Raw genomic sequence first — 25,123 nt, forward strand, 5'->3', positions numbered from 1 at the left:
AAATCCTCCACAGCTTAGAGACCAATGCTGAGAATATGCAACCTCTTTTTATCTCTATTTCTCCCCCTGTTCCAAACCAGGTTCCAATGCCAAGAAAAACAGGGTAGTGGAATGGGAAGCTTCTGCTGCCAATGGCACAGATGAGGAAACCAAACTGTAGCTACAGAGGCAGGCTGACAGAGCCACTTGTAGCCAGAAGCAGATTGCTGGGGGGAGCAGCTCTCTGTTCTGTCCATTTTCTTAGGGACAGATGTCATTCCTGTCTGTTCCATCAGCAGGCAAATGGGGAAATAATAGAACAGAGACAATGGAAAGAAAGTGAGAAGCAGGTCCAGACAGCAGCCACTGAGCTCTAGTAATTGTGGGTGGGGTAGGGGAAAAATCTAGCTGCTGCTATCAGATGCAATGTGAAATAAAGAAAAATAATGTTTGTGGTTCAGTTACAAGAATGGATCAGATGACTGTCACCCTTTGGATAGCTCTTCTTTATCCTTTAGGACTTGGGTCCTAACTTAGGTCTTTCAGGAAGTTTTTTCACCTCCCCAGTGCCCAGGCTGGAGTAGGTGTCCCAGTGTGCCATGTGCACCTCTCCTGTTTATGCTCATTTCACAATGCTGTAACTAGCAGTGCATTTCCCTGTCCCTCCCACTACATTATAAGTTCCCTGTTGGTAGAAGAGCTGAGGCAGGACTAGCTTCTCTGTCATAATGTAAAAGAGTCTTGGAACGTGTCCTGGGCCCAGGCTCTAAACCCCCTCATGGCCTTTGGAACACCAAGCTCTGTGCCAAAGGGTGGAAGGCTGCCCTGCCACACCACAATCTAAGCCCAGGGCATAAAACCCCTGGTGGCTTGGATACAATCCAAGGCTCAGGGCATAAAATCCCTTGTGGAATTGCACTGGAATGGCCTATGGAATGTGCACAGACTTGCTGGCTCCTTGCTTCTTACTCTCCCAGGCTTGTAAATATGTTCTCCATTATCTCAGGTAGCAGAGCATATTACATATGTGTCAAAGAAAATGCTAAACCATCACAGCTATGCTTGATGCACTGCTACCTTTCTACCCCTACGTCCTCATGTCCTCACCTGTTTACCCCCACATCTACACGTCCTCACCACCTGCTTCTTTGTTTGATCACCAATAAATAGTGTGGGCTTCCGGAGCTCAGGGCCTTTGCAGCCTCCGTACACTAGCGTTGGCCCCCTGGACCCACCTTATATACTCTTAACCTGTCTTTTCCCATTCCTTTGACTCTGCCGGACTTCGTAGCCCCCACAGCCTGGTGTTGGGTCTGATCACCCCAACATTCCCTAAAATCCCAGGGATATTTTATTAGTCATCTCTGCTTCGCCTGTACCTACCACAGGCTTGGCACTGAGTCAGTAATCAGTGAATGCTTGGTAAACAGATCAATAGTGGGTAAGTGGGTGGGTTCAAGAGTGAATGGATGCCCATATGGCTGGATGAATTACGGTTGGTCTGATGGGCTGATGAATGGATGGATGGTTTATTAGATGATTAATCTTTGGATGACTAGCTGGGTGCATGGGTGGATAAATGGATGGGAAAATGGTTCAATCCCATCAGAGACAGTCATAGTTTATAGTTACTTTGTCCTAAAGAATACGAGTTAAGTCCACACAAAAGCCTAGGTATTGTCATACCCCCAACTTCCACTCAACTTTCAAGGCAGATACCATCCCTATGAATCTCCACATCCTATATGAAAACTTCCATCATTCATCCTAGGAACTGTGCAAAGTACTGGAACAAGCACTAAACTTGGAGACTCACAAGACCTAAATTTGAATCCTTTCTCAGCTATTAATTTTTAAAAAATCATAGAACATCTCTAAGTTTGCATGACTCAAATATGAAATCAGAGACTCACTTCACAGGGTTATTATGTGGCTAAAGTGAAATAATAAGTACAAAAGGCCATACTGTAAGGTTTGGTATAGAATAGGTGCTCAACAAATGCTTACTATTTATTTACGTCATATTCAGACAACTACTACAGTCAATCCCCTTCCTCTACTTGCTTTCAAACTTATTTTAGAAATATTTTATTTTTCCCCAAATGGAAGCTCACTTTGAACCTCAACATACCAATCAGATGAAGCTTTGCCATCTCCAGTTGAAGCTGGGTCTTACCTCATAAGCCCCCTACCCACCCAGAGACCCTGGTGGCACTCTAAGTTCTGAAAGGAATCAGCATTCAAGGGAATATAATTAGAAAAGAAAATTTGCCTTAAAGTCCACTGTTTCTTTGTTCTCTCTCTCTCGTCTCCTCTTCCCCCTTCTCTCTCCCCCCCTTCCTCTCCCCAGTTCCGTCTTCCTCTCTCCCTCTCCCCCATCTCTCTCCCCTTTTTCCCCTCTCTCTTCCCCCTCTTCAGGCCCTCTCTATCTCTTCCACTCCCTCTCCCACCTCTCTGCCTCTCCCTCTCTTCTTCTGCCTCTCTCCTCTTTTCTCCCCCTCCCGCTCTCACTCTCCCCCTTACTCTTTCCCTCTCCCCCCATCACCCCTCCCTGTCCTGCTATCCCTCCCTAGCCCTCTCCCTGCCTCCCTCTCCCCCCAACTCTCTCTCTCCTGCTTTCCCCGCTTCCTCAGGGCTTTGCGTTTCTCTACAACACAGATGAGCAGATGACCCTGTCAGAAAACCAAAATGGTTTTCATTGGTCTATTCAGGAGTTTCTAGAAATACTTCTGACTGAGAGGCTCTTTGAATAATTTACTCATCTGAGATCATTTAAATAATCTATTTGCTCATTTTCATAATTGATGGCAATGGAAAACTAGCAAGGGTGCAGCTTTTGTCTTACATTTATACCACCTGTCAGCTTAATCATGCTCCCATCACCCTCAGAGAGATCCTTAACAATTTGGGTTTGCGACTGGGATGGAGAAGAATGTTCCGTATGACTGAATGTTTGACTCTGGCTCTATTAAAATACTGCTTGGGTTCAAGTCCTGCCTTTACCACTGTATGGCCTTGGACAAGTCATTCAACCCATGTTGCTTCCAATTTCTCTCCTATAACATGAGGATAGAAATAATTATACTTAGAACTGGCATCTATGTGTCAGTGTTCTAAGCACCTGATATATCACCTTGTTTAATTATCCTAACAACCTAGGAGGTCAGTACTATTATGGCCTCCCTTTTAGATATGAGAAAATGCAGAGAATGTTGGGAGACTGAAACAAGATTATCCATGGAAAACACTCTGCATGGTGTCTGACACACAGTGGGAACTCAACTAATGGTAGCTGCTGCCCTCATGATCATCCCATCCATCAAGAACATCACCGTCATCACCATCATCATCAATCATCTTTATCATTAGTATCCCTATCAACGTATGTTCCCGTAGAGATGTGTTTTCTATGAACTGCATTTTTTTTTGTTTTAAGTTCTGAAATCTGAAAAACTTTCAGCAGAATGTTGCTCTGCAGGAGAGCGCCTGTTCAACTGCTGTTCTTTTTGGAGTTGGGTTGATGTTACAACTGCAACAACAACAGCAACAACAAAAGAACCAGTGCAAGACACACACGCACACACGCACACACACTGGCACACACACATGCTTTGGGAGATGGCATCACTTATTTCAGTTGAATGTGTTAATTTGCTAGAGATCTACTATATTTTCCTCACTGTGACCTAACATATTGTACTGTGTGAGTATTTAAAATAGTCACTATGCGTGACTCTAGGGAAGTCAGATGATTATTTTATTTTATTTATATTCACCTTTGCTAAATCCTGATGCACAGATGATAATTTTAAATGTTTTATAATGGCTCGATTTTCCCTCTCTATGGCTCACATCATTTGAGAAACTTAATGATCATTATATAAGGAAACAAATTAAATTCCACAGAGACTCTGCTAAGGTTGATATTACCAAACCCATTTTATAAAAAGGAACTTGACTTTAAATATGGATTTGGGAGAAGAAAGAAAAGAAGAGAAGAAAGGAAGGAGGATGACAGGGAAGGAGGAGAGATGAACAATGTCATTTACAGGCATGGCAAAGCTCTTCCAGAAATACCTAATCTGAAAATACCTAATTAGAGACTTACACCTAAAAAAAAATTTTTTTAATCTATCTAATTCCCCTCTGTCATGCATCTGCCAGAGAATCAGTGCAGCCAATGCCATGGCTTTCAGTTCTGTTTCTGAAATTTCTCTCAGATTCCGCGGCCACTATTCCTCCCCATACCTCTATTCCCTCTAACCCAAGCCACGTAAATAGGCCCTTAGAAAATTTCCCAGATTCTTGACAATCACCATTTTCCTTTTAAAGAAGCAGTGTAGCTCATGTCTAAGAGTGCAGACAATTGGGTTCCAAATCCTGGCTTTGAAATTTACTAGCTCTGTGACTCTGAGCAAGTTATTGAATTTCTCTGAGCCTCATTCCCTCCATTTGCAAAAGAGGGTAATAGTTGTATCTGTATTACAGTCCTGATATGAGGATTAAATGTATGCTTAAAACCTAATAAATGTTAAACAAATGTGAGTGATTATTATTTTTTATGTTGTTCTCTCATCTCAAGCTCTTCAATAGTGCCCTGAAGATTACTGAATTAAGTGCCATAACCTATCATTTAAATTCTAGCATAGTCCTTTACCCCCATAAAGTTTCCTTCAAAAGATTTGTACTAGTCTGTTGTTGTGTAGCAAATTACCTCAAACTTACCCATTTGAAACAACACCTGTTTATGATCTCACAGTTCTGCAGGTCAGAAGTCCTAGCGGGCTCAGCTGGGTTTTTGCTCAGGGTGTCACAAGGCCAAAATCATGGCACTACCCAGGCTGGGCTCATATCTGGAGGATCTTGGAAGAATCCACTTCCAAGCTCACTCAGATTGTTGGGCAAGCTCACCTCCTTGGGGTTATATGTCTGAGGTCAGCTAGGGACTGACAGTGCCTAGAGGCCCCTGCATTCCTTATCATGGAGCCCCCTCGATCCTCAAATGTAGAAGTCAGACTAAGCATTCTGACACTCCAAATTTCTTTCTGCAACTATTAGGCTTGTGTGAAACTAATTGCAGTTTTCGCTGTTTTTTTTAAATGGCAAAACCCGCGATTACTTTTGCCCCAACCTAATAGCTGCACAAAACTTTCTACTTTTAAAGGGGTCATGTGATTGGGTGAGGCTCACCCCAATAATCTCCTTGTTGAGTAACTCAAAGTCAACTGAGAAGTCCTTTCTGCCATGTGGCCTAATAAAACCAAGGAGTGACAGCTCATCATGTCACATACTCCCAGGGGAGAGGCTTAGAAAAGGCCAAGTGTCACTGGAGACCATTCTAAGAATTCTGCATACCACACAGCTATGTTTCAATCACATTGAACTCTTCTCCAGATGGGCCTTGGGCACTCTTGCCTCTGAACCTGACTTTTTCCCACTGCATGGAATGGCCTCCTCACACATATTCAGAAATCCAAATCTTGCTTATTCTCTGAGACCTTGTTCAAACGAGAAATCCTCCATACAAATGCCCTTGATTCTTCTGCCTCCCTATAACATCTCTCTTCTCTAAACACCTGGAGTTGCCAAAACATCTTTATGGCACCTCACATGCTCTCCTGCAGTTACGAGCATCTCTTAGTGCCCCGTTAGACTCTAAGTCTCTTGAAAACCAGATGTCTTATCTGCCTTGCAACCCTCAGATATGACTTGCACATAGTGGGTGCTCAGGAAATTTTCTTTGACAAATAAGTGTGTGAATAAATATGGATTATATAATACCCTAAGTTCTATTATCTCTGTTGATGGGACAAATTTTTAACAAAAAAATCATTTAATAACAATATCTATTGAGAAAAATCTAGGTAACAGGCACTGAACTACATCTATAAACAGCGTTTTATTTGCCTTGTTATTCTCTCATTTGCCAGAAGTTATTCAAGATGCAACAAGACTCCAATTTCCTTCTTTCCTTTTCCTCTATAGTTTCTCCTAAGCATTGCTACTGAGCAGTATATTCCAAAGGAAGAAAGAAGCACAAAAGCTAAGAAGCAAGAATCTTGATAACAGGATGACCTAAATAAAACCATTTCAGGGTTACACAGAGTAAGTCTATGCCCTAAAGCAGTAGCTTTACATCTTTAATGGGCATGAGAATCACTAGGGAGGCTTATAAAACATGCAGATTCAGAATCAGAAATGCTGATTCCATAGACTTGAGGCAGGGCTAAGGCCTTTACATCTTTCCCAAGGTGATTCTAATCTAGGTAGCTCAAGGAACTACACGTATAAAAAGCCCATACTAAAAGATGCTTCTCATTTGGGGAAGTTAATGGGGAAAAGAGTCTTTCCATTCATTCTCCAAATCCTTATTGAGCCTCTGCTATTGAATACCAGAGATATAATGGTAAAGGAGAGACTGAAAACACACCGTGAGCTCTCAGTGCTAGCCGTGGCCAGAATTCATGGCTTTACCAATGGGCTGCTATTGTCTTTCTAAGCAAAGTGAGTTGTTATATGTTTCTCCCTGCCGGCAGAATGTGTCACAATGTTCTTCAATTTTAGCAATCCACATAATCGTTCTATCAATTGTCATTTACCGGTGTCTTCACAATTACAATTTTTCTCCATGATTTCTTTTACATAATCTTCACTGGGATGTGTGCGCAGAAGCCAAGAACAATGTTTGCATAAATACTTCCACCCTCTGGCTGAACTTTTTTGAAGACTACTGGTATCTCATACACACACACAACACACACACACAAAAACACACACAGAGGCAAACTGACACTAACAACCTGCATGTTTTCTTGAGATCTTGAAACTCACTGGGCCCTGCTAGGCTAAATGTGGTAGTAGTGATGGGAAAGAGATGGCAAGGAGAGGGAGCTAAAATACAATAATTTAGATAGGAGGGAGCTATAGCATTCTATAATTACAAACCACATCATGTAATAATTGCACCCCATGCATCACTATGCCTCACTAGACCTGATAGCACAATGATACACCACAGTCAGAACCACAGACTCAAGAGAGCAATCATAGCTTTTGTAAGATCTCCTTTATCATATCTGTACTAGGAATCCTATAACTGGAATCTACTTTATTTCACACAAGACATAACATATGGGGTGCATCCCCTCCCTTAATGAGACAAATTGGAAGATGAAACTACTGTAGACCAAAAAATAGAAGGGGCCGGGTGCGGTGCCTCATGCCTGTAATCCCAGCACTCTGGGAGGTCAAGATGGGAGGACTGTTTGAGGTTAGGAGATTGAGACCAGCCTGGGCAGCATATCGAGAACTTGTGTCTGCAAAAGAAATAAAAATTAGCCAGGCAAGGTGGTGTGCACTTGTGTCCCCAGCTACTTGGGAGGCTGAGGCAGGAAGACCCCTTAAGCCCAGGAATTTGAGGCTGTAGTGGGGTATGATTGTGCCTGCACTCCAGCCTGGTAACAGAGTGAGACCATGTCTCTAAAAAAAAGTTAAAAATTACAAGGTCTGGGAGATGCAATAAATGCCTACACCCTGAGTTCTAATTAGCTGGGTTCAGGTAGAATCAATTGCATCCAGTGAGAGGAAAGGAAGCAGACACCTTTCTAAGGGTAGGAGGAGGAACTCCCTAAATTTCCCCTCTAGAATACCTCCCCCCCCGCTGCCAGTTGTTCCACATGATGTAGTGGTGGTGAACACAGCCTTCGGGGGCAGGCAGACCTCCACTTACATCCTTCTTCCATCACACACCAGCTGGGAGATCTTAAGCTGGTCACTAACCAGAGAGAAACTCTGGTTCTCTGAACCAGAATTTCCATCTCTGAAGCAGGGAGAAGAATACCTACTTTAGAAGTGCTATTAAACAAATAACTACTTAGATGACTAAATGGGATAATGAATGTAAAACTGTCATCATAGTTATTGGTACAGAGTAGCTCTTAATAAATGGCAGCTGAAGTCGTCGATACCAACAGATCATAGAGGGGTTCATTTGTGCACTAGGCCCAAACCCTTGTGGTGAAGCTGAAAAAACACAGATGAAAGGAACAGACCTTCCCCTCTTGGGGATTCTAGTCGAAGCGAAGATGAACAGGCAAGCAAACGATGCCAAAGCAAGCTGTTAACACTCTTACAAATTAGTATACAGGTCTGCAGAAATGAAGTGGAAAAGGGCAGACCCACTTTGAGCTACCCAGATATAGAATCAATGGAAAGGGTGTCCCTGGCAAAGAGGAAAAATGTTTGAAGGGGCAGGAACATCAGGAACAGGTGACAGCTGAATACTAGGGCTTGGGGGACACTCCGGGGATAAGAAGAAAGCTTTCTGTGTTGGGGTACGGGCGAATAAACATATCTGTGGGAGGAAGATGATGAGTTTGACTTTGGACAAGGTGATATTGGGTGTCTGTGGGTCAGCCATGTGTGGTGCTGTAGGCAAGTCTGGAGGCCATGAGACAGATCTGGGCTGGAGGGAGAGATCTGGTTGTATTTCTGTGCAAAATGCGCCTGAAACCAAATGTAAACAGAGTGGTGAAAACAAAAAGAAAAACAGACCCATCAGAGCGAGAATGGGACATTTCCTTCAGGAAGACACAAGGAAGGGTCTCCCTAATGTCTTCTGGAACATTGGTATGATCTTTAATTGGATCTTCTCTGGGGAATAAAAGGCTTGTTTTACTTTAATATTTATGTGTTTTGTCCTATTTACATTTAAAGTCAAAACTTCAAAAATCTTTATTTATCTCTCTCTTTCTCAATATATATCCCTTTTAAAGTTTGTCTAGGATACACTAATTAGTTCAGTTTAGCTTTTCCACAGTGTACAAATATATCAAAACGTCAAGTGCACTAAAAATATCTACAATTTTTATTTGTTAACTTAAACAAATTTTTAAAAGCTAGCCTGTATGTGTATATAGGTGTATGCATAAACACACATATATTTTCATTTTAAAGCTATTGTAAGGCCGGGCGCAGTGGCTCATGCCTGTAATCCCAGCACATTGGGAAGCTGAAGCCGGTGGATCATCTGAGGTCAGGGGTTCAAGACCAGCCTGGCCAACATGGTGAAACTTCATCTCTACTAAAAACACAAAAGTTAGCCAGGAGTGGTTGCACGTGTCTGTAATGCCAGCTATTCGGGAGGCTGAGACAGGAGAATTGCTTGAACCTGGGAGGCAGAGGTTGCAGTGAGCCCAGATCGTGCCACTGTACTCCAGCCTGGGTGATAGTGTGAGATTCTGTCTTGAAATAAATAAATAAATAATAAAATAAACAAAGCTACTATAACCCTAAAATGGTAAACAGAATTATTCTCAAAGCATTTTTTTTTCAGGTAGAATAAGTAGTTCAGCCTAGAGCAATCCAATTTATTACTCAAGGCTCAACTCCAATGCCTCTAGCTTTACAAAGAATTTCTCTAAATGAGAAATTCTCACTTAGAGAATTTCTTTTTTTTTTTTTTTGAGATGGAGTCTCACTCTGTCGCCCAGGCTGGAGTGCAGTGGTGTGATCTGGGTTCACTGCAAGCTCCGCCTCCTGGGTTCACGCCATTCTCCTGCCTCAGCCTTCAGAGTAGCTGGGACTACAGGCACCTAATTTTTTTTTTTTGTATTTTTAGTAGAGACGGGGTTTCATCGTGTTAGCCAGGATGGTCTCCATCTCCTGACCTCGTGATCCACCCACCTCGGCCTCCCAAAGTGCTGGGATTACAGGTGTGAGCCACCGTGCCCGGCTAGAGAATTTCTTGACTGGGCCAAGTTCACCCTTCTCTCCGCCTATGTAGCACTTATAGCCATTTGTTCCATGGTTGGCTTAATTCTCTATTATGAGCTACTTGAGAAGACACATAGTTTCCTACACATCCTTGTAGCATTCCTGGTACCTAATGAACTGCTGGCCACAGAGCTGGCATACACGTGGCATTGGTTGTACTAGCCTAGACTGCTAATTGGCAGGAAGACCCCTTATGCCTAGGAATTTGAGGCTGTAGGGTCTTCTGAGGCTGAGGTTGAGGCATCTAGGGTTTTGTTTCTGAGCATCTCTGGGAAGCCTTGGACTCATCAAACTCTAAGGCAGACCCAAATCACTGAAGAACAAGGGAGAGAGAAAAGGCATGGAAGTCCCGATTTGTGAGAGAAAGTCTGCTCCATTCTGAGTTCTGTGTCTGCAGTATACAGGCAGGCCTGGTGTTTGGCGTCTGTATAATCCACACCAGCCACCTACAAAGGCCCGGAAAAAAGCAAGTGCCCTCTAAGGGCTTGTCGTGTTTTCCCAGACACCCTCATTACATGCTGCTGCTTTCAGTGACGCCACTGGTTGACCTCGGAGATGAAAAGAAATCGCCTCCGAGTCCCAGAATGACAGCTCCCTCCTCAGCAGTCCTTCCCCTCTGCTGACCTGCTGTACCAGCGTGTAGTGCTGGAGGGGGCAGCTTTAAGGGTAACACGACTGGTATTTACCTGCTCCACTGGCTTTCTCTTTCTTAGAGACAGAAGCACACGGAGTTATTTCTGAAGCACTAGATCCCCTGAGTGCCAAGAGGATAGAGCAACTACAGGCAGCATTTGTGCATTCTAAGCTCAACTCAGCAGCAATTCCCAAAGCTGCCTTTTATGGGAAATTGCTATGTTTCAACAGGAATTTGAAGAAAGGCCCACAAAATATTAAAAGGCATTTTCTGTATCTGGAAATGGAGTGTATCAAGGGCAGCTGTCACCTGCACTGCAGTGGCCTCCTTGTGTACCGGCTCCCTGGAAGATGAGTCAGATTCTAAGGTAACACAGAAAATTCACAGGTGTGAGCCAAGCCTGCTCCAGGACTGGTTAAAACCAACCAAAGGGAATGATTTGGTGGCTCCAAAAGTGAATCGCAGATTGTGTAACATCAAAAGGTTGAAAACCCCAAAATGCAATAACATAAGGCAGAAAGGCTCCAACTCTCTACCTCCTATGGAGGATTAGAAAAAAAACATGAATTGCATTTTGGCTTTACATGTGTAAGAGGAAAAAAAAATCAGGATTTGAAAGATGGATAAGAGAAAGTAATGACATAAGAAAACATTATAGACAACAACAACAACAAAAGCATATTCAAAGTCCCAAATGCATGAAGGAACCCAGTATATACATTCATGGAGTTGCAAATCACTTGCATGGTGGGCTACAGGGTGTATAAGAGGGAAGAAAGGAGGTTAAAACCAAGGACAGTTAACTAGATGCTAACACTTTCCTTAAGCATGACAGAAGCCCATAGAATCCCAGCCGACTCCATCTCCTCCATATACACACTAAGATCTAAGTTTCTTGAGTACAGAAAATATTTTTTCTCTTGTTTATGATGGACTCCAAGCATCAAGGATAGGGCCTGGTACACAGTAGGCACTTAATAACTATTTGTTGAATAAAAAAATGAATAGACGAACCATGAAGTCAGGGCTCCGGTGGATCAACTGAAGGATCAATACAAGAGGTGATCAATAAGCAATGGATATTGTTATTATAATTGGTATTCATGTCAGGGGGTTAAATATGAATGCTCAGTGAAAATTGTTAGTTAATTGTGCTGGGTATCCCGATCTGAAGGATTTAAGGTTTTGTTGTTTTGTTTTGAGACAAAGCCTTGCTCTGTCACCCAGGTTGAAGTGCAGTGGTGCGATCTCAGCTCACTGCAACCCTCGCCTCCCAGGTTCAAGTGATTCTCCTGCCTCAGCCTCCTGAGTAGCTGGGATTACAGGCACCACCACCATGCCGGGCTAATTTTTTGTATTTCAGTAGAGACGGGATTTCATCATGTTGCCCAGGTTGGTCTTGAACTCCTGAGCTCAGGCAATCTGACTGCCTTGGCCTCCCAAAGTGCTAGGATTACAGGCATGAGCCACCAAGCCCGGCCCGGATTTAGGTTTTTTTTTAAACTAAGCACAATGACATACAACAAAATGAATGGATCTTGGGTCATAATTTGATGCCTTTTGACAAATGTTCAAGATAGGAAATAACTGCCATCACTCCAGAAAATTCCCTGTGCCCCTGTCCTGTCAACTGCACTCACCCACAGAAGCAACCACTATTCTGATATCTAACCCCATAGGGAACGTTTGCCTCCCTTGAACTTTATGTAAATGGAATCACACAATATAATCTTTCATGTCTTCACGTAATATAATCTTTCGTGTCTTTCTTTGATTCCATATAATGTTTTTCAATTCATCCATGTTGTTGTACATATTACTAGGCCATTCTGTTTTATTAATATACCATAATTTGTTCATCCATTTCCTTGTTCATGGACATTTGAATTATTTCTGATGTTTTGCTATAATGAATAAAGTTGCAATGAACATTCTTGTACAAGTATTACTTTTTGGATATATGTTTATCTTTCTTTGGGATAAATAACTAGGAGTAAAATTGCTGGATAAGATTTGTGTGTGTATGTGTACGTTTATTAAAAAACAAACAAAAAAAACACACACACAGTTTTTGGCCAGGCGCGTGGCTCACACCTGTGATCTCAGCACTTTGGGAGGCCGAGGCGGGTGGATCACTTGAGGTCAAGAGTCTGAGACCAGCCTGGCCAACATGGTGCAACTATCTCTACCAAAAATATAAAAAATTAGCCTCTGTGGTGGCACATGCCTGTAATCCCAGCTACTCAGGGGGGCTGAGGTGGAGTCTCGTTCTCCCGCCCAGGCTGGAGTGCAGTAGCTCAATCTTGGCTCACTGGAACCTCCACCTCCCGGATTCAAGTGATTCTTGTGCCTCAGCCTCCCAAGCAGCTGGGACTACAGGTGCACACCACCATGCCCAGCTAATTTTTGTATTTTTAGTAGAGACGGGGTTTCACCATATTGGTCAGGCTGGTCTCGAACTCCTGACCTCAGGTGGTCCACCTGCCTTGGCCTCCCAAAGTGTTGGAATTACAAGTGTTAGAAAATAAAAAAGAGGGCTGGGCACAGTGGCTAACAGTGTCTTTAGATGAGCAAAAGTTTTTAATTTTGATGAAGTACAGTTTATTTACTGCTTAATGGTTTTTCATATTTGGTTTAAGAAATCTGAGGTTCACAGATCACAAAAATATTCTCCTACATTTTCTTCTAGATAGTTTTATCTTTCACATTTAAGCCTGTAATCTATTTCAGGTAATTATGTGTGCATGCATAATGTGAGCAATGGGTCAAGGTTTTTTTTTTCCATGTAGATTGCCTGTTTATCCAATACCATTTATTAAAAAGATTTTCCTTTTCCCTGTTGTCATAATCATTGATCAAAAATCATTTGAGTGTGCCTGTGTGGATCTATTTTCATTATTTCATCATTAAATAAGATATAAGCTTATTTAATATATATATTTTATGCACCGTAGCCTAACTTAGAATAAGATAGAAAAACTTAAAAATTGTCAAATAAAGTATCTCATGACATGCATATGTGCATATAATATATATAAATCGATATATATATTATAGGTTTTTCATAGATACCCTTTATCAGATTGAGGAATTTACCATCTTTATCATAACTGGATATTGAATTTTGTCAAATGCTTTTTCCGCATCTATTGAAATGACCATATTTCCCCCTTTACTCTGTTAATGTGGTAAATTAATTTAATTTTTAAATGTTAAACTAATCTTGCATTCCTCAGATAGCCCCCACTTATCCATGATGTATTATCCTTTTTAAAATATATTATTAGATTATGATTAGTAACATATTGAAAAACTTTGTATAGAGTGCTGTTATTTCTTTTAAATGTTTGTTATATATAGATGAAGCCATCTAGGCCAGGAGTTTCTCTTTTGTCTTTTTAAAATGGGAAAGTTTTTAGGTATATTTTCAGTTTTTCAGCAAATATGAGCTATTCGGATTGTCAAGTCCTACATCTCAGTTGTAGAAAATTGTGTTTCTTCAGAATTTGCCCATTTTATCTATATTGTTGAATTTGTTGTCATAAATTTTTCATAATATTCTTTTTATCTTTTAATGCCTGTAGGATCTATAGTGTCTGTGATAGTCCCTCTTGCATTTTTAATATTGGCTTATTTGTGTTTTCTGTCTTTTGTGTGATCATTATTGCTAGCGACTGTGAATTTTATTAGTCATTTCAAAGAACTAGCTTTTGGCTTTGTTGATTTTTTTCTATGGCTTGTGTTCCACCTTGTTGATTTTTACTCGTGTATTTATGATTTTTTTCTTCTACTTCATTTGTTCACTTTGCTCTTTTCTAACTTCTAAATTTATAAGCTTAAATCATTGACACTGAATTCACACTTTCCTTTTTTATTATAAGCAGTTAAAGCTATGAATGTCTTAGTATGCCTTCAATCTTATTCCTCAAATTTTGATATTTTGTGTTTTCATTATCATTCTGACTGAAGTATTTTCTAATGTCTTTCTGATTTCTTCTTTGACCTATAGGTTGTTTAGAAGTGTGTTGCCATTTCCAAATATTTGGAGATTTTCTAGATATATTTTTGTTACTAATTTTTATTTTAATGCTGTTATGATCAAAGAATGCATCCTCCATTATTTCAATTCTTCTAAACACATTGAGACTTTTGTTTTATGCTCCAGAATGTAGTCTACTTTGGTGGATTTCCCATGTGCACTCGAAAGGCTGTGCATTTTATAGTTGCTGGGTGTAGGATGCAAAACTTTCCTAAGCTTCCTCCTCACTGTTCTTTTCTAGGAATCTGTCATTGTCTCCCCAGAGTCAATGCTTCTGTTTGTATAGTATTTCCCCCTGATTTCAGTCAATTACATTATGTCTCCCACAGCACATCCTATATCTTCCTTCCCTCTAGGGTCACTCAGGCCTCCATTTGATGTACTAAGTGAAGATAAATTTCAAGATGCTGAAGTAGTTCAGAGGTCATGCAATGCTTGTCAAAAAACAAAACAAAAAATAAGATAACAACATAACAACAAAGGCTTTCTGATCGCTTTTATTCTAGTCTTTATAAGAAATTGTAGCGACTAACTTAAGCATTTAATTATGGAGGAGGAGGGAGGGCAACTGAACCAGATATTGTCATTGTATGTATGAGATCATCTGTAAATTCCCTGTGACATCTCTCCTCTCTGACCCAGGTCATGACATGTATGGTACATAAGATGATGATTTTTTTCTTTGCAAACGATTTTTTGTATTTTCAATAGCTAATATACATGTAGTTGAAAATACGCTTTATAAGAAAAATAACCTCCCTCTCTAACTCATGATTTACAGAAGTGATACATTTAAGTTTTTATAATTAGTTTATTTAAAGCAAAAGACTGAGTACATGAAAATACAGAGGGTTCGTTCATATGGCAATGATTATGGTACACAATTAGGAAGTTTAGGCAAACTTGTATGATCATTGCTATATAGTCAACACTTACTAGTGTAATGCTGCAACCCAAACTTCACTGTCTTTTAATTATCCTTAGTTCAGACCTTTCCTACTGGGATTTGAGAACAGACATAGAGCGCACCACACAATTACCACAGTTCACCCAGGGAAAGCATTCCAATTGCACCTTACAGATTTAGTCTGCCTTGTTGCAAGAAAGACGTGCTCTTGGCTGTGAGATGGGATCTAGAGAGCTCGACAGGAAATGCGTGGGAGAAAGAAGCACTGTGAGCCCCTTTATTGCCCATGCTTTCTTTCCTCCCCTGCATTCAGCACACAGAAGGATGCTCACCTTTTCCCATTCCCGGTCTTTGTTCAGCACAATCACCACCAGCCTGGGGTGCACCTGGTAGCCTTCCTCAGTGAAGGATAAGTCTTTGCCATCCCATGTAACATTGACCATAAATCTAGAAAGGGGAAGAGAGAAGGACAAATTTTTAGGAAAGAATTAGAGCAATCAAACAAAGAAGTGGATGCCACCATTAATGGAATACTGAAAAATTATAAACTTACAATGCTATATTCATCACAAGAAGCCTCTCTGCAGAAGTATTAATAACCATGCAACCATTGCTAGTTGACCATGCTTTAGTAATTGACTGTAATTAACACGTGGAATGTAAGCTTTTTGTCCTGCCAGATTCATAGACCTATATTCAAATGATCTTCTTAAAGGAAGATCTGAAAACACACTCTATTATACTCTAACAAACTTCCCTGAAGGAAGCTGCTTGCTCATAAACCACATGGCATTCAATGTTGAAAAAATGACATTCCATTATTCATTATTTATTCAACTAATATATATGAAGCATTTGCTATATGTCAGGACTCAGCTAGTTGGTTCAGGGTAAATAAGAAAATGAACATGATTCCCACCCTCATGAAGTTTAGAGTCTAAGGGGGAGGATAGACATGAATTGATTAATCACAGATTTATGACAAATGATACAAGGGACGGGAGAGTATGCTATAAGAAAGTGAAATAGGGGTGAGGCAAGGCTGAGGAAGTGCAGCTTGACCTGAAGGCTCAATTGGCATTAACTAGGCAAGAAAAGACACAAACAGGCAAAAGAGGCAACATGTGCAAAGACTCTGTGGTGTGCATACCAGGAACTGAATGCAGACCAGAGAGGCTGAAGCAGAGAAAGACAGGAAAATGTGAGATCAGGTGAGGCTGAGAAGATGAATAGGAACAGAAAGTGTAGGATTTTAGAGACCATGTTAAATGTCTGTCTTAAAACCGTGGGAAGGTGCAGGCACGGTGGCTCACACCTGTAATCCCAGCACTTTGGGAGGCTGAGGTAGGGGAATCACCTGAAGTCAGGAGTTTGAGACCAGCCTGACCAACATGGAGAAACCCCGTCTCTACTAAAAATACAAAAAAATTAGCTGGGCATGGTGGTGCAAACCTGTATTCCCAGCTACTCAGAAGGCTGAGGCAGGAGAATTGCTTGAACCCGGGAAGCAGAAGTCACGGTGAGCCGAGATCGTGCCATTGCACTCCAGCCTGGGCAACAAGTGTGAAACCCTGTCTCAGAAAAACAAACAAACAAAAAAAACTATGGGAAGACATAGAAGCGAGGGTGACATCAAAGAGGTAATAGATCATGTCAATTGAAGGCTGTGTAGAGAATAGATTGGAGGGGAACCAGAGCGGGTACAGAGGGACTAATTATGCTATTCTTACAAACCAGGTCAAAGATAATGGTGGCTTTGACTCTGGTTGTGGCCAAAGAAGAAGAGAAGGAGGAAGAGAAAAAGCAACAGTGAACAAGACCGAGTGGAGAGATATTTAGGAGGTATTTAGTGAAAGATTAGATGAGGGGAAGGGAGAAAGAGGCATCAACGATGACTCCTAGAATCTACCTTACATAACATGTATAAACTTAACTTTTGGTCTAGGTGTTTTCATTGCAGGTAACATCTATCTGCCTTACAACATTTATACCCTCATCACTCCTCAAAGCCACCTTGGCCTGTACTCAGGCTGAACTCAGAGAGCCAAGGCAGACTTCATCTCCCAGATTTCAGCTGAGAGGTTCCCCAAGGGATCCACTCTCCTTGCAGCTTGAGAAAAATGTGATGTCGTTAAAGACATCTGAGACAACATGGTGGTGGCCACTCAGCAGACACAAGATACATACAATATGGTGGATTGAAGCATTCAAAGACTTCCCCAGAAAGATACTGTGTCACTTGCTTCATATTCCATTAACATCCAGAGATGCTAAAAAGTGAAAAAAAAAAAAAGAAGAAGCAGAAGAAGAAGAGAACTAGGCTACAAGAAATTTTAAAAAGAGACACTGGCCTAATGGGTCACATGTACATCCCTGGACCAGCATGGTGCAGAAGCGACTGATCGGTGTGTTGTGTGGGGGAGAATCTGGTTTCCAAGGACAAAGTGAAGAAATTGGGGAAAAGGAAAAGAGCAAATATTGTGTATTTATTCAACAGACTATTCGGGTCATTGAAAATCATGTTTTTGAAGACAAATTAATGATGCAGAGAAAATGCTTACTATTTAATGTTAAAGCAGCAGAAAAGAGGATAAAAACAGGGCTTGTCTATGTCTAAAAGGGTTACGGGTATTTTTCATTTTTTTTGTGTGTGTATCTGTGTATTCTTCAAGTTCTCTGCAATCAAATACTTTAACAAACAGAAAACTAAAACACCGCTATTCTAGAAGGAACAAAGGATAATCACTATTCTATTTGGTTTATTTGGGGTATCTCTTATCACTTCCTAGAAAGGTTTTTTGTTTTTTGTTTTTATTTTTGTTATTTTTTTTTGAGACGGAGTCTCACTCTGTAGCCCAGGCTGTAGTGCATTGGCACGATCTTGGCTCACTGCAACCTCCGCCTCCCAGGTTCAAATGATTCTCCTGCCTCAGCCTTCCAAGTAGCTAGGGTTACAGGTGCCCACCACTATGCCCAGCTAATTTTTGTATTTTTAGTAGATACGGGGTTTTGCCATGTTGACCAGGCTGGTCCTAAACTCCTGACCTCAGGTGATCTGCCTGCCTCTGGCTCCCAAAGTGCTGGGATTACAGGCATGAGCCACCACGCCTGCCCGAAGGGTATTTTCTTGATTTAACAACTATTTACTCTATTTATTATAGAGACGACGGTCAAAGAAAGCATATTTACTGTATGCCTGGTATATAGGTCAGGGCTTATAGTAAGTCTTATAGATACAGAAATAAAAAACACAGTGTTTGTCTTCTTTCTTACCCACATTCTTATAATTCAATGGCATAGACACATAAACAATGACAGTACCTATAATTGCACTTATTCACTGATGGAGAGTAAATATAAGAAGGTGAGACAACACAGACAAAAGGGTCCCTAACTCAACCTGGGGAATTTGGGGAGGGCTTCCCAGGGAATCTTAATGGGTGAAGGGGTTGAGGCAGGAGAAAACATTCTGGGCAGAGGGATCATCTTAAGTAAAGAGTCAGCAAAGGTAGTAACACATGCTAGAGGAAGTAGGAAACGGCTTAGTAAGGCAGATGGTTATATTATGTGCAGTGGGATGAGTCTGAGAGGATCCCTGAAGCCAGATCATAATGGACACACTGAAGGGTTTGGATTTGTTCAGAAGGTCATGGTGAGCCAGGAAAGATTTTAAGTAGAGGAGTGATACACTCAGATTTGCAGCCAATAGGGGCAGAAGTGAAAATGCTTCTCTGCACTTGAGGGGACTTGAACATTTTTGTTCACGGCTTAAAAACCATTCATTATCTAGACAATTGAAACTTTTTTTTCTCTCTTCCTTCTCCCCTTTGATGTTTCCTGGCTGGAGTTTGATGAACTAAATGAACATGGTCCAGATACACACAGCTAGGTGTGCTCCACCTCACACCTCTTATTGAGACTCTAAAGAAGATATTTGCATGGACTGTTTAGTGGAGAACTGGAGTCAAATTCCTCATTATTAGCAGGACTTCAAAGTAACTAATTGAGCCTAAGTTAAGCTGTTTTTATTTTTTAAGCTGACATTTTGGTTCCGTTTCCCATGGTTATTTTTAGCCCTGTCACATTGTCTGGCATACTGTGGGGGCTCAGTTAATGTTTGGCAAGTATGTTGACAGATCATCACCAAAGGGAAATCCACCCATCCATACATTCATCCATCTATATATCTACCCTTCCAAACATCTGTCAATGCAGTCATTCATCTATCCATCAATACATTTACCTGTCCATTCATCCATCTATCAATACATTCATCAATCCATTAATCCATCCATCCATCCATCTATCCATCAATACATTCATTAATACGTTCATCCATTCTTCCATCCATTAGGCATGTTTGAGCATCTCCTATGTATCACACCCTGTACCAGAACTATGCTATGAAAATGATACAAAAATGACCAAAAATACTTAATTTTTCAAGGTTGGGGAGAGGGACACACAAAATAACTATAACGAAGAACAATAAGTGTAAAAATAGAGATATGGACTAAGTTGTTGGAAAGCATAAGAGAAGCAGTGGCTAATTCTATGGTGATTCCATGACTGGAAAAAGGAAACAAAGTTAAAAGGATTTGGGTTGTGCTGAGAAGGAAGAGGAAGGAAAAGTTGAGCAGCTCTTGCTCATGTACATGGAGAAAATGCAAAGTCCAAGGCAGAAAACCCTGAAACATCATGATGTGTTCAATGAGCTGCCATCAGTTCACAATAAGTTGGGGGCAAGTGGGAAAGTAACTTGGGAGAGGACGCTAGAGACAGACGCAGGAGTCAGATAAACAAGTACTATATAGACTGTACCATGGAGTTTAGACTTCATCCTGTGTTTATTTGGAATGGAGGCTTGAAATGCAAGTTTGTAAGAGGCAGATGGGCAAACAGATGAGGCTTTGTAGTAACCCAAGCAACGAATAGAGACGACGGTCAAAGAAAGCAACAGGTGGAATGAAGAGATTGGACAGATAGGCAGGCAACTGCAATGGAATTTCAATACAAAAACTACCGACAAAGACCACCAGTGGCCTTTACCTCAGCTAGCAGAAAATAAGTTACCAGTCACTCTGTACCTGCTGCCCTAAGTTGATAATTAGGGTGGCCAACTCACTGAGGTGTTTCTTATTGAGTACAATGAGATCTTAAGCCAGGTTTCAATTATCCAACACTTTGGGGTGAATGTAGTTCAGGTTGAGTCTACCTAGTGCCCCAAATGTGGGAAAACTGAAAAATTTAGTAAATTATCAAGAAATTTGGAAATATCCAGTTTGTTATCTGTTTGGAAATGCTGGATTAGGGAACAAATGTTTTGGTTTCGATAAAGACACTTGGTCCTGGGGAGAGCCATTCACAAGGTTGTGTAACATGAACTGAATGTCACAGCAACTTTTTTTTTTTTTGGAAACAGGGTCTCACTCTGCCACCCAGGATGGAGTGCAGTGGTGTAATCTCAGCTCACTGCAACCTCCACCTCCCAGGTTCAAGCAATTATCCTGCTTCAGCCTCACTAGTAGCTGGGATTACAGGTACCTGCCACCACTCCCGGCTAATTCTTATATTTTTAGTAGAGACAGGGTTGCACCATGTTGGCCAGGCTGGTCTTGAACTCCTGACATCAAATGATCCACCTGCCTTGGCCTCCCAAAGTGCTGGGATTACAGGCCTGAGCCACCATGCCCAGCCAACACAGCGATTGTTTTAATCAAGAAGGTAGCATACGCAGTTAAGCACCTTTCTTTGGATTTGCTTAAAATCTCCTTCTTTAATTTCCCATCTCCATGTTCTCCACTTGTTCCCTTTTCTTCCATTTGGTAGTAAAATCAGATGGAATTAGCAGAGTGATTACTGAGGTGCAAACACTGTTCTTCAGATTATATGAAAATAACTATGCAGAAATCCTCATGCTTCAGATTTTTCTGTGTTCCTCTAAGATTCAATATTCTGGGTGAATGACTCCATATACTCAATGTTAATATTGTCTTTTTCTATTAAAAGTCTTCAGTCCCTTGGGGGGGGAACCCTCTAACAGAAATTTCTGCTGAACAGTAATTTCATTATGAAGTTGGCAGGGAGCAAGTACCTATTACCTTCGATTCCCCCATCCAATTTCTAGGAAGGACAATCCATATTTCCATGGGCTTTCTTCCCATTTAAACTTGCTCCAGAGCAGAGTTCTTTACCTAGGGAAATACCATTTTACACCACATTGATCAGTTCCCATTAACACCTGTGGGCACTTGTATTAAACAGTAAAATCTTATCATTGTTTTGTTTATCTCTACAAAATTGATCATAAAGCTTTAGTGGTCAGATAAAATGTCAGAAATTCTGACTGCTTCTAAGCCTCAATTTACAGCTTCAATATCTCCATCAGGAGCAATAAGTACACAGAAGCATGCTGGCAAATAGAGAAGGGGAAGACTCTAGTGATTTGCCAAGACGACTTCTGTGTTGTCATCCACTGGTGGTAAAGTGCTAAGTTGTTTTTTATTGCCAGTGACAGTCACAACACTAAATACATATATATTCACATATTATATATATATGTACATATTTTATATATATATAAAATACATAAAATACGTACATATATACACATTTCCTCTGGTATTTACAGTATTAAGTGTATGAAGCTGAAGTCCAGGTTAAATAAACATTTCTCTTCCCCTTGTGTTTTGTGCTCTATGAATGGTGATGCATGGTGATCAGAGATAACATTGAAAAATAGGTAGACAATATTTCCTATATTTCCTATATTATGATTGAATATAAACGGGGCCAGAATTGTCCAATTCTCACTAGGCCTGCTATCACGTTAGATAGCCACCAACCACGTGTAGCTATTGAGCATTTGAAATGTGGTTAGTCTGAATTGAAATGTGCCATCCATGTAAAAATACACACAGAATTTTGAAGACTTTGTATTTTTCAAAAGAGTAAAAGGTGTCATAAATAATTTTAGGTTGATTTCATGTTGGAGTAGTTTAGGCATGTTGGGTTAAATAAAATATATTATTAAAATTAATTTTATCTGCTTCTCTTCACTTTTTTAATGGGCTACCAGAAAATTTAAGTTACATGTGACTTGCATTATATTTCTAATGGACAGCTGTTCTAGACTCTCTTTGTGCTTTTGCTTTTGTTTTTAACTGGTAGACTGTAATCATGGAAGCAGGGACCTCATCTGCCTTGCTTAGTATTATATTTCTAGTGCTAAACAGGGTGTGTGCCACAGAGCTGGTGCTGAACATGTGCAGAATGAATAAAAGAATAACTTGCTGCTTCTATGTTGTTGAGGTTTCATGACATCGAGGAAAGAGAATAGGCTTTACAGTGAGACAGTACCTGGCACCTTGGGCAGCGTATTTAAAATCTACTGAGCCTCCATTTCCTTTTTTTTTTTTTTTTTTTTTTTTTTTGGCAAAAATGGATTAAGTTAAACCATACAGACTGGCCATGACAGTTTCATATGGTTTCACCTAACTTCATAGTTTGCATAAAATGCCTAGCACAGTGCCTGGTATACAGCTATTAATAAATAGCAGTTAACATTGATGCAAATTTTCCATGCAGTTTTCACTCTTTTTCCACCCTGTCATATTTTCTAACACCCTACTACAAATGCAATGCTTTTTAAAGCCATGCTTCCCCTTGCCATTTAGTATACTCATTTCCAGAGTCCCTCTGTCCTTGTGTGAACAGCCAACCATAATGGGCTGCATAAGCTTCTTTAACTATGACTTAAAATATCTCATTCCTCCAGATTTCTATTTTATCTCTTTCGTCTTATAGTCATAAGTCTCCTTTAACTTCCAAAATCTAATTATTTGAGATGTTCTCTAGACATATTTATTATTCACTGTTTCCCCCTTAGACTTTAATTCTCTTACTGTTTCACAAATGCCACCATAACCCATTTAGTGTTTCTCAATTTTCGGTTAATTTTCCATCTGCTTTGCCATTTCTGAAGTTCCCAGGGACATTTCCTGGATCACAGTGTCCCTTAAATGCCTCCTTGAACTGCCTGGGTGTCACAGTTTCTTCGTTTGTCATTTAATTTACATGTTTTTGAAAACACAGTCACTGTTTTCTTTAACCTCTTTTCAATTCTCAAGATACTTTCATTTTCACAGAGTGTTTTTTTTTGTTTTGTTTTGTTTTCTCTTACAAGCATTCTCCTGGTGTTTGCAAATCCCTTCAACTTTGATGTCTATCTTAGTGCTTTTTCATCTTCCATTAACTATTCCCTCATGGGCGCAAATAAATCCTTATCCCTCTTTAGTACAACTTCACTCTACTTTTGCCAGTTTTCAATTCCCGACTCATCCACCTCCTCCTTCTCTTCTTCCTCTGAATATCCTTGCGCTGTCTTTTGACGGCAGCACCTTCCTCTTTGCCCTGGTGCTCAATTTCATATACAGTACTGATTGGTGGTTTCGTGTTCCCCATGAACAATTAAAAAGTCTTGACAGCAGAGCCAGGACTTAAACATCAAGGCAGAGAAGGCCAGGCGCGGTGGCTCCCACCTGTAATCCCAGCACTTTGGGATGCCAAGGCAGGTGGATCACCTGAAGTCAGGAGTTCGAGACCAGCCTGGCCAACATGGTGAAACTCCATCTCTACTAAAAATACCAAAAATTAGCCAAGCGTAGTGGCAGGCACCTATAATCCCAGCTACTCATGTGGCTGAGACAGGAGAACCACTTGAATCCAGGAGGTGGAGGTTGTGGTGAGTGGAGATTGCACCATTGCACTCCAGCCTGGGCAACAAGAGCGAAACTCTGTCTCAAAACAAAACAAAACAAAAAGTCAAGACAGAAAAATAATAACTCCAACACAGAGATACTCTAAAATGGGCTCAGAAACCACAACATAAAGAAACAGAAAGAAGAAAAGGATTTTTATAAGGAGAAAAGTATTATTCTTTCAACACAAATTCTATTGTGGTCAATTAAAAAAAATAATGTTAGTTGTCTTGGCTGAGCAATACTGAATTTTAAAGATTTTAGGACAGAAAATAGAAATCTTCTTAAGGGCAGGGGTCTTTGTTCTGATCACTGCAACTCTGAAACACCTAGAAGAGGGTGTGTCCTGACTTTTAAGCCAGAGCTTAAAAGTAACTGTGGAATAAATGAAAAAATGAATGAGCAGGCATAGGTCTCTAGGATCCTGCATACTAAATATTTGATTCCAGTACAACAACTGCCAAGAGGCAATATTGCAAGAATTGCATAGCCTGAGTTAGAATTCAGTTTTGTGGCTTTCAACCTCAGGTAAGTATCCTCAGTTCTCAGAGTATTTGTTTCCTCTTCTGTAAACGTGAGGTCATAATAGCCATGTCACTGGGTAATTATAGGGATCACACTAAATGACGTCTAATGAGATACACAACGTGATAAAGGCCAGCAGAGTGCTTGGCACATTATGAGTGTCTGCTAAACTATGGGACGGGTAGCAGTAGTTGTCATGGTTTTGTATAATTGTCTTTCTTCCTCCTAAAATTTGGGGTCAAAAGCTTTCTTTTAAATGCTGGAGAATCATTTTGGCTACTAATTCCAGTCCCTGAAGGGAGGCAATGAGAGCTCGTCTAGGCCCTACCCCAAGGAGAGAGGAGGAGCTCATTTGATTGTTCAGAGCTCACAGCACCCCCTGGACTGGGCTTACTGGTAGATGAAGCTTCTATGGTGCAAAGCCTGTAATCCATGTGCCACCCTGGGCATCCAACTCTATTCAGGGAGCACACCTGAGTCAAGGGTGACTCCTTAAGGACAGGACC

General features: G+C 40.8%; 1 protein-coding gene across 3 annotated transcripts in view; it reads right to left on the bottom strand.

Moving 5' to 3' along the window:
- Positions 1-25,123, bottom strand: part of GRIN2A (glutamate ionotropic receptor NMDA type subunit 2A) — a 427,756-nt gene that overhangs the window by 121,681 nt on the left and 280,952 nt on the right. For all 3 annotated transcript variants that reach the window (XM_003808294.5, XM_063597950.1, XM_008960383.4), the window contains exon 3: positions 15,666-15,780. In XM_003808294.5, the coding sequence (XP_003808342.1) occupies positions 15,666-15,780 (115 nt within the window). The remainder of the gene's footprint in view (positions 1-15,665; positions 15,781-25,123) is intronic.

The sequence above is a fragment of the Pan paniscus genome, chromosome 18 (assembly GCF_029289425.2).
Source record: "Pan paniscus chromosome 18, NHGRI_mPanPan1-v2.0_pri, whole genome shotgun sequence".
In the NCBI taxonomy this organism is placed as follows: domain Eukaryota; kingdom Metazoa; phylum Chordata; class Mammalia; order Primates; family Hominidae; genus Pan; species Pan paniscus.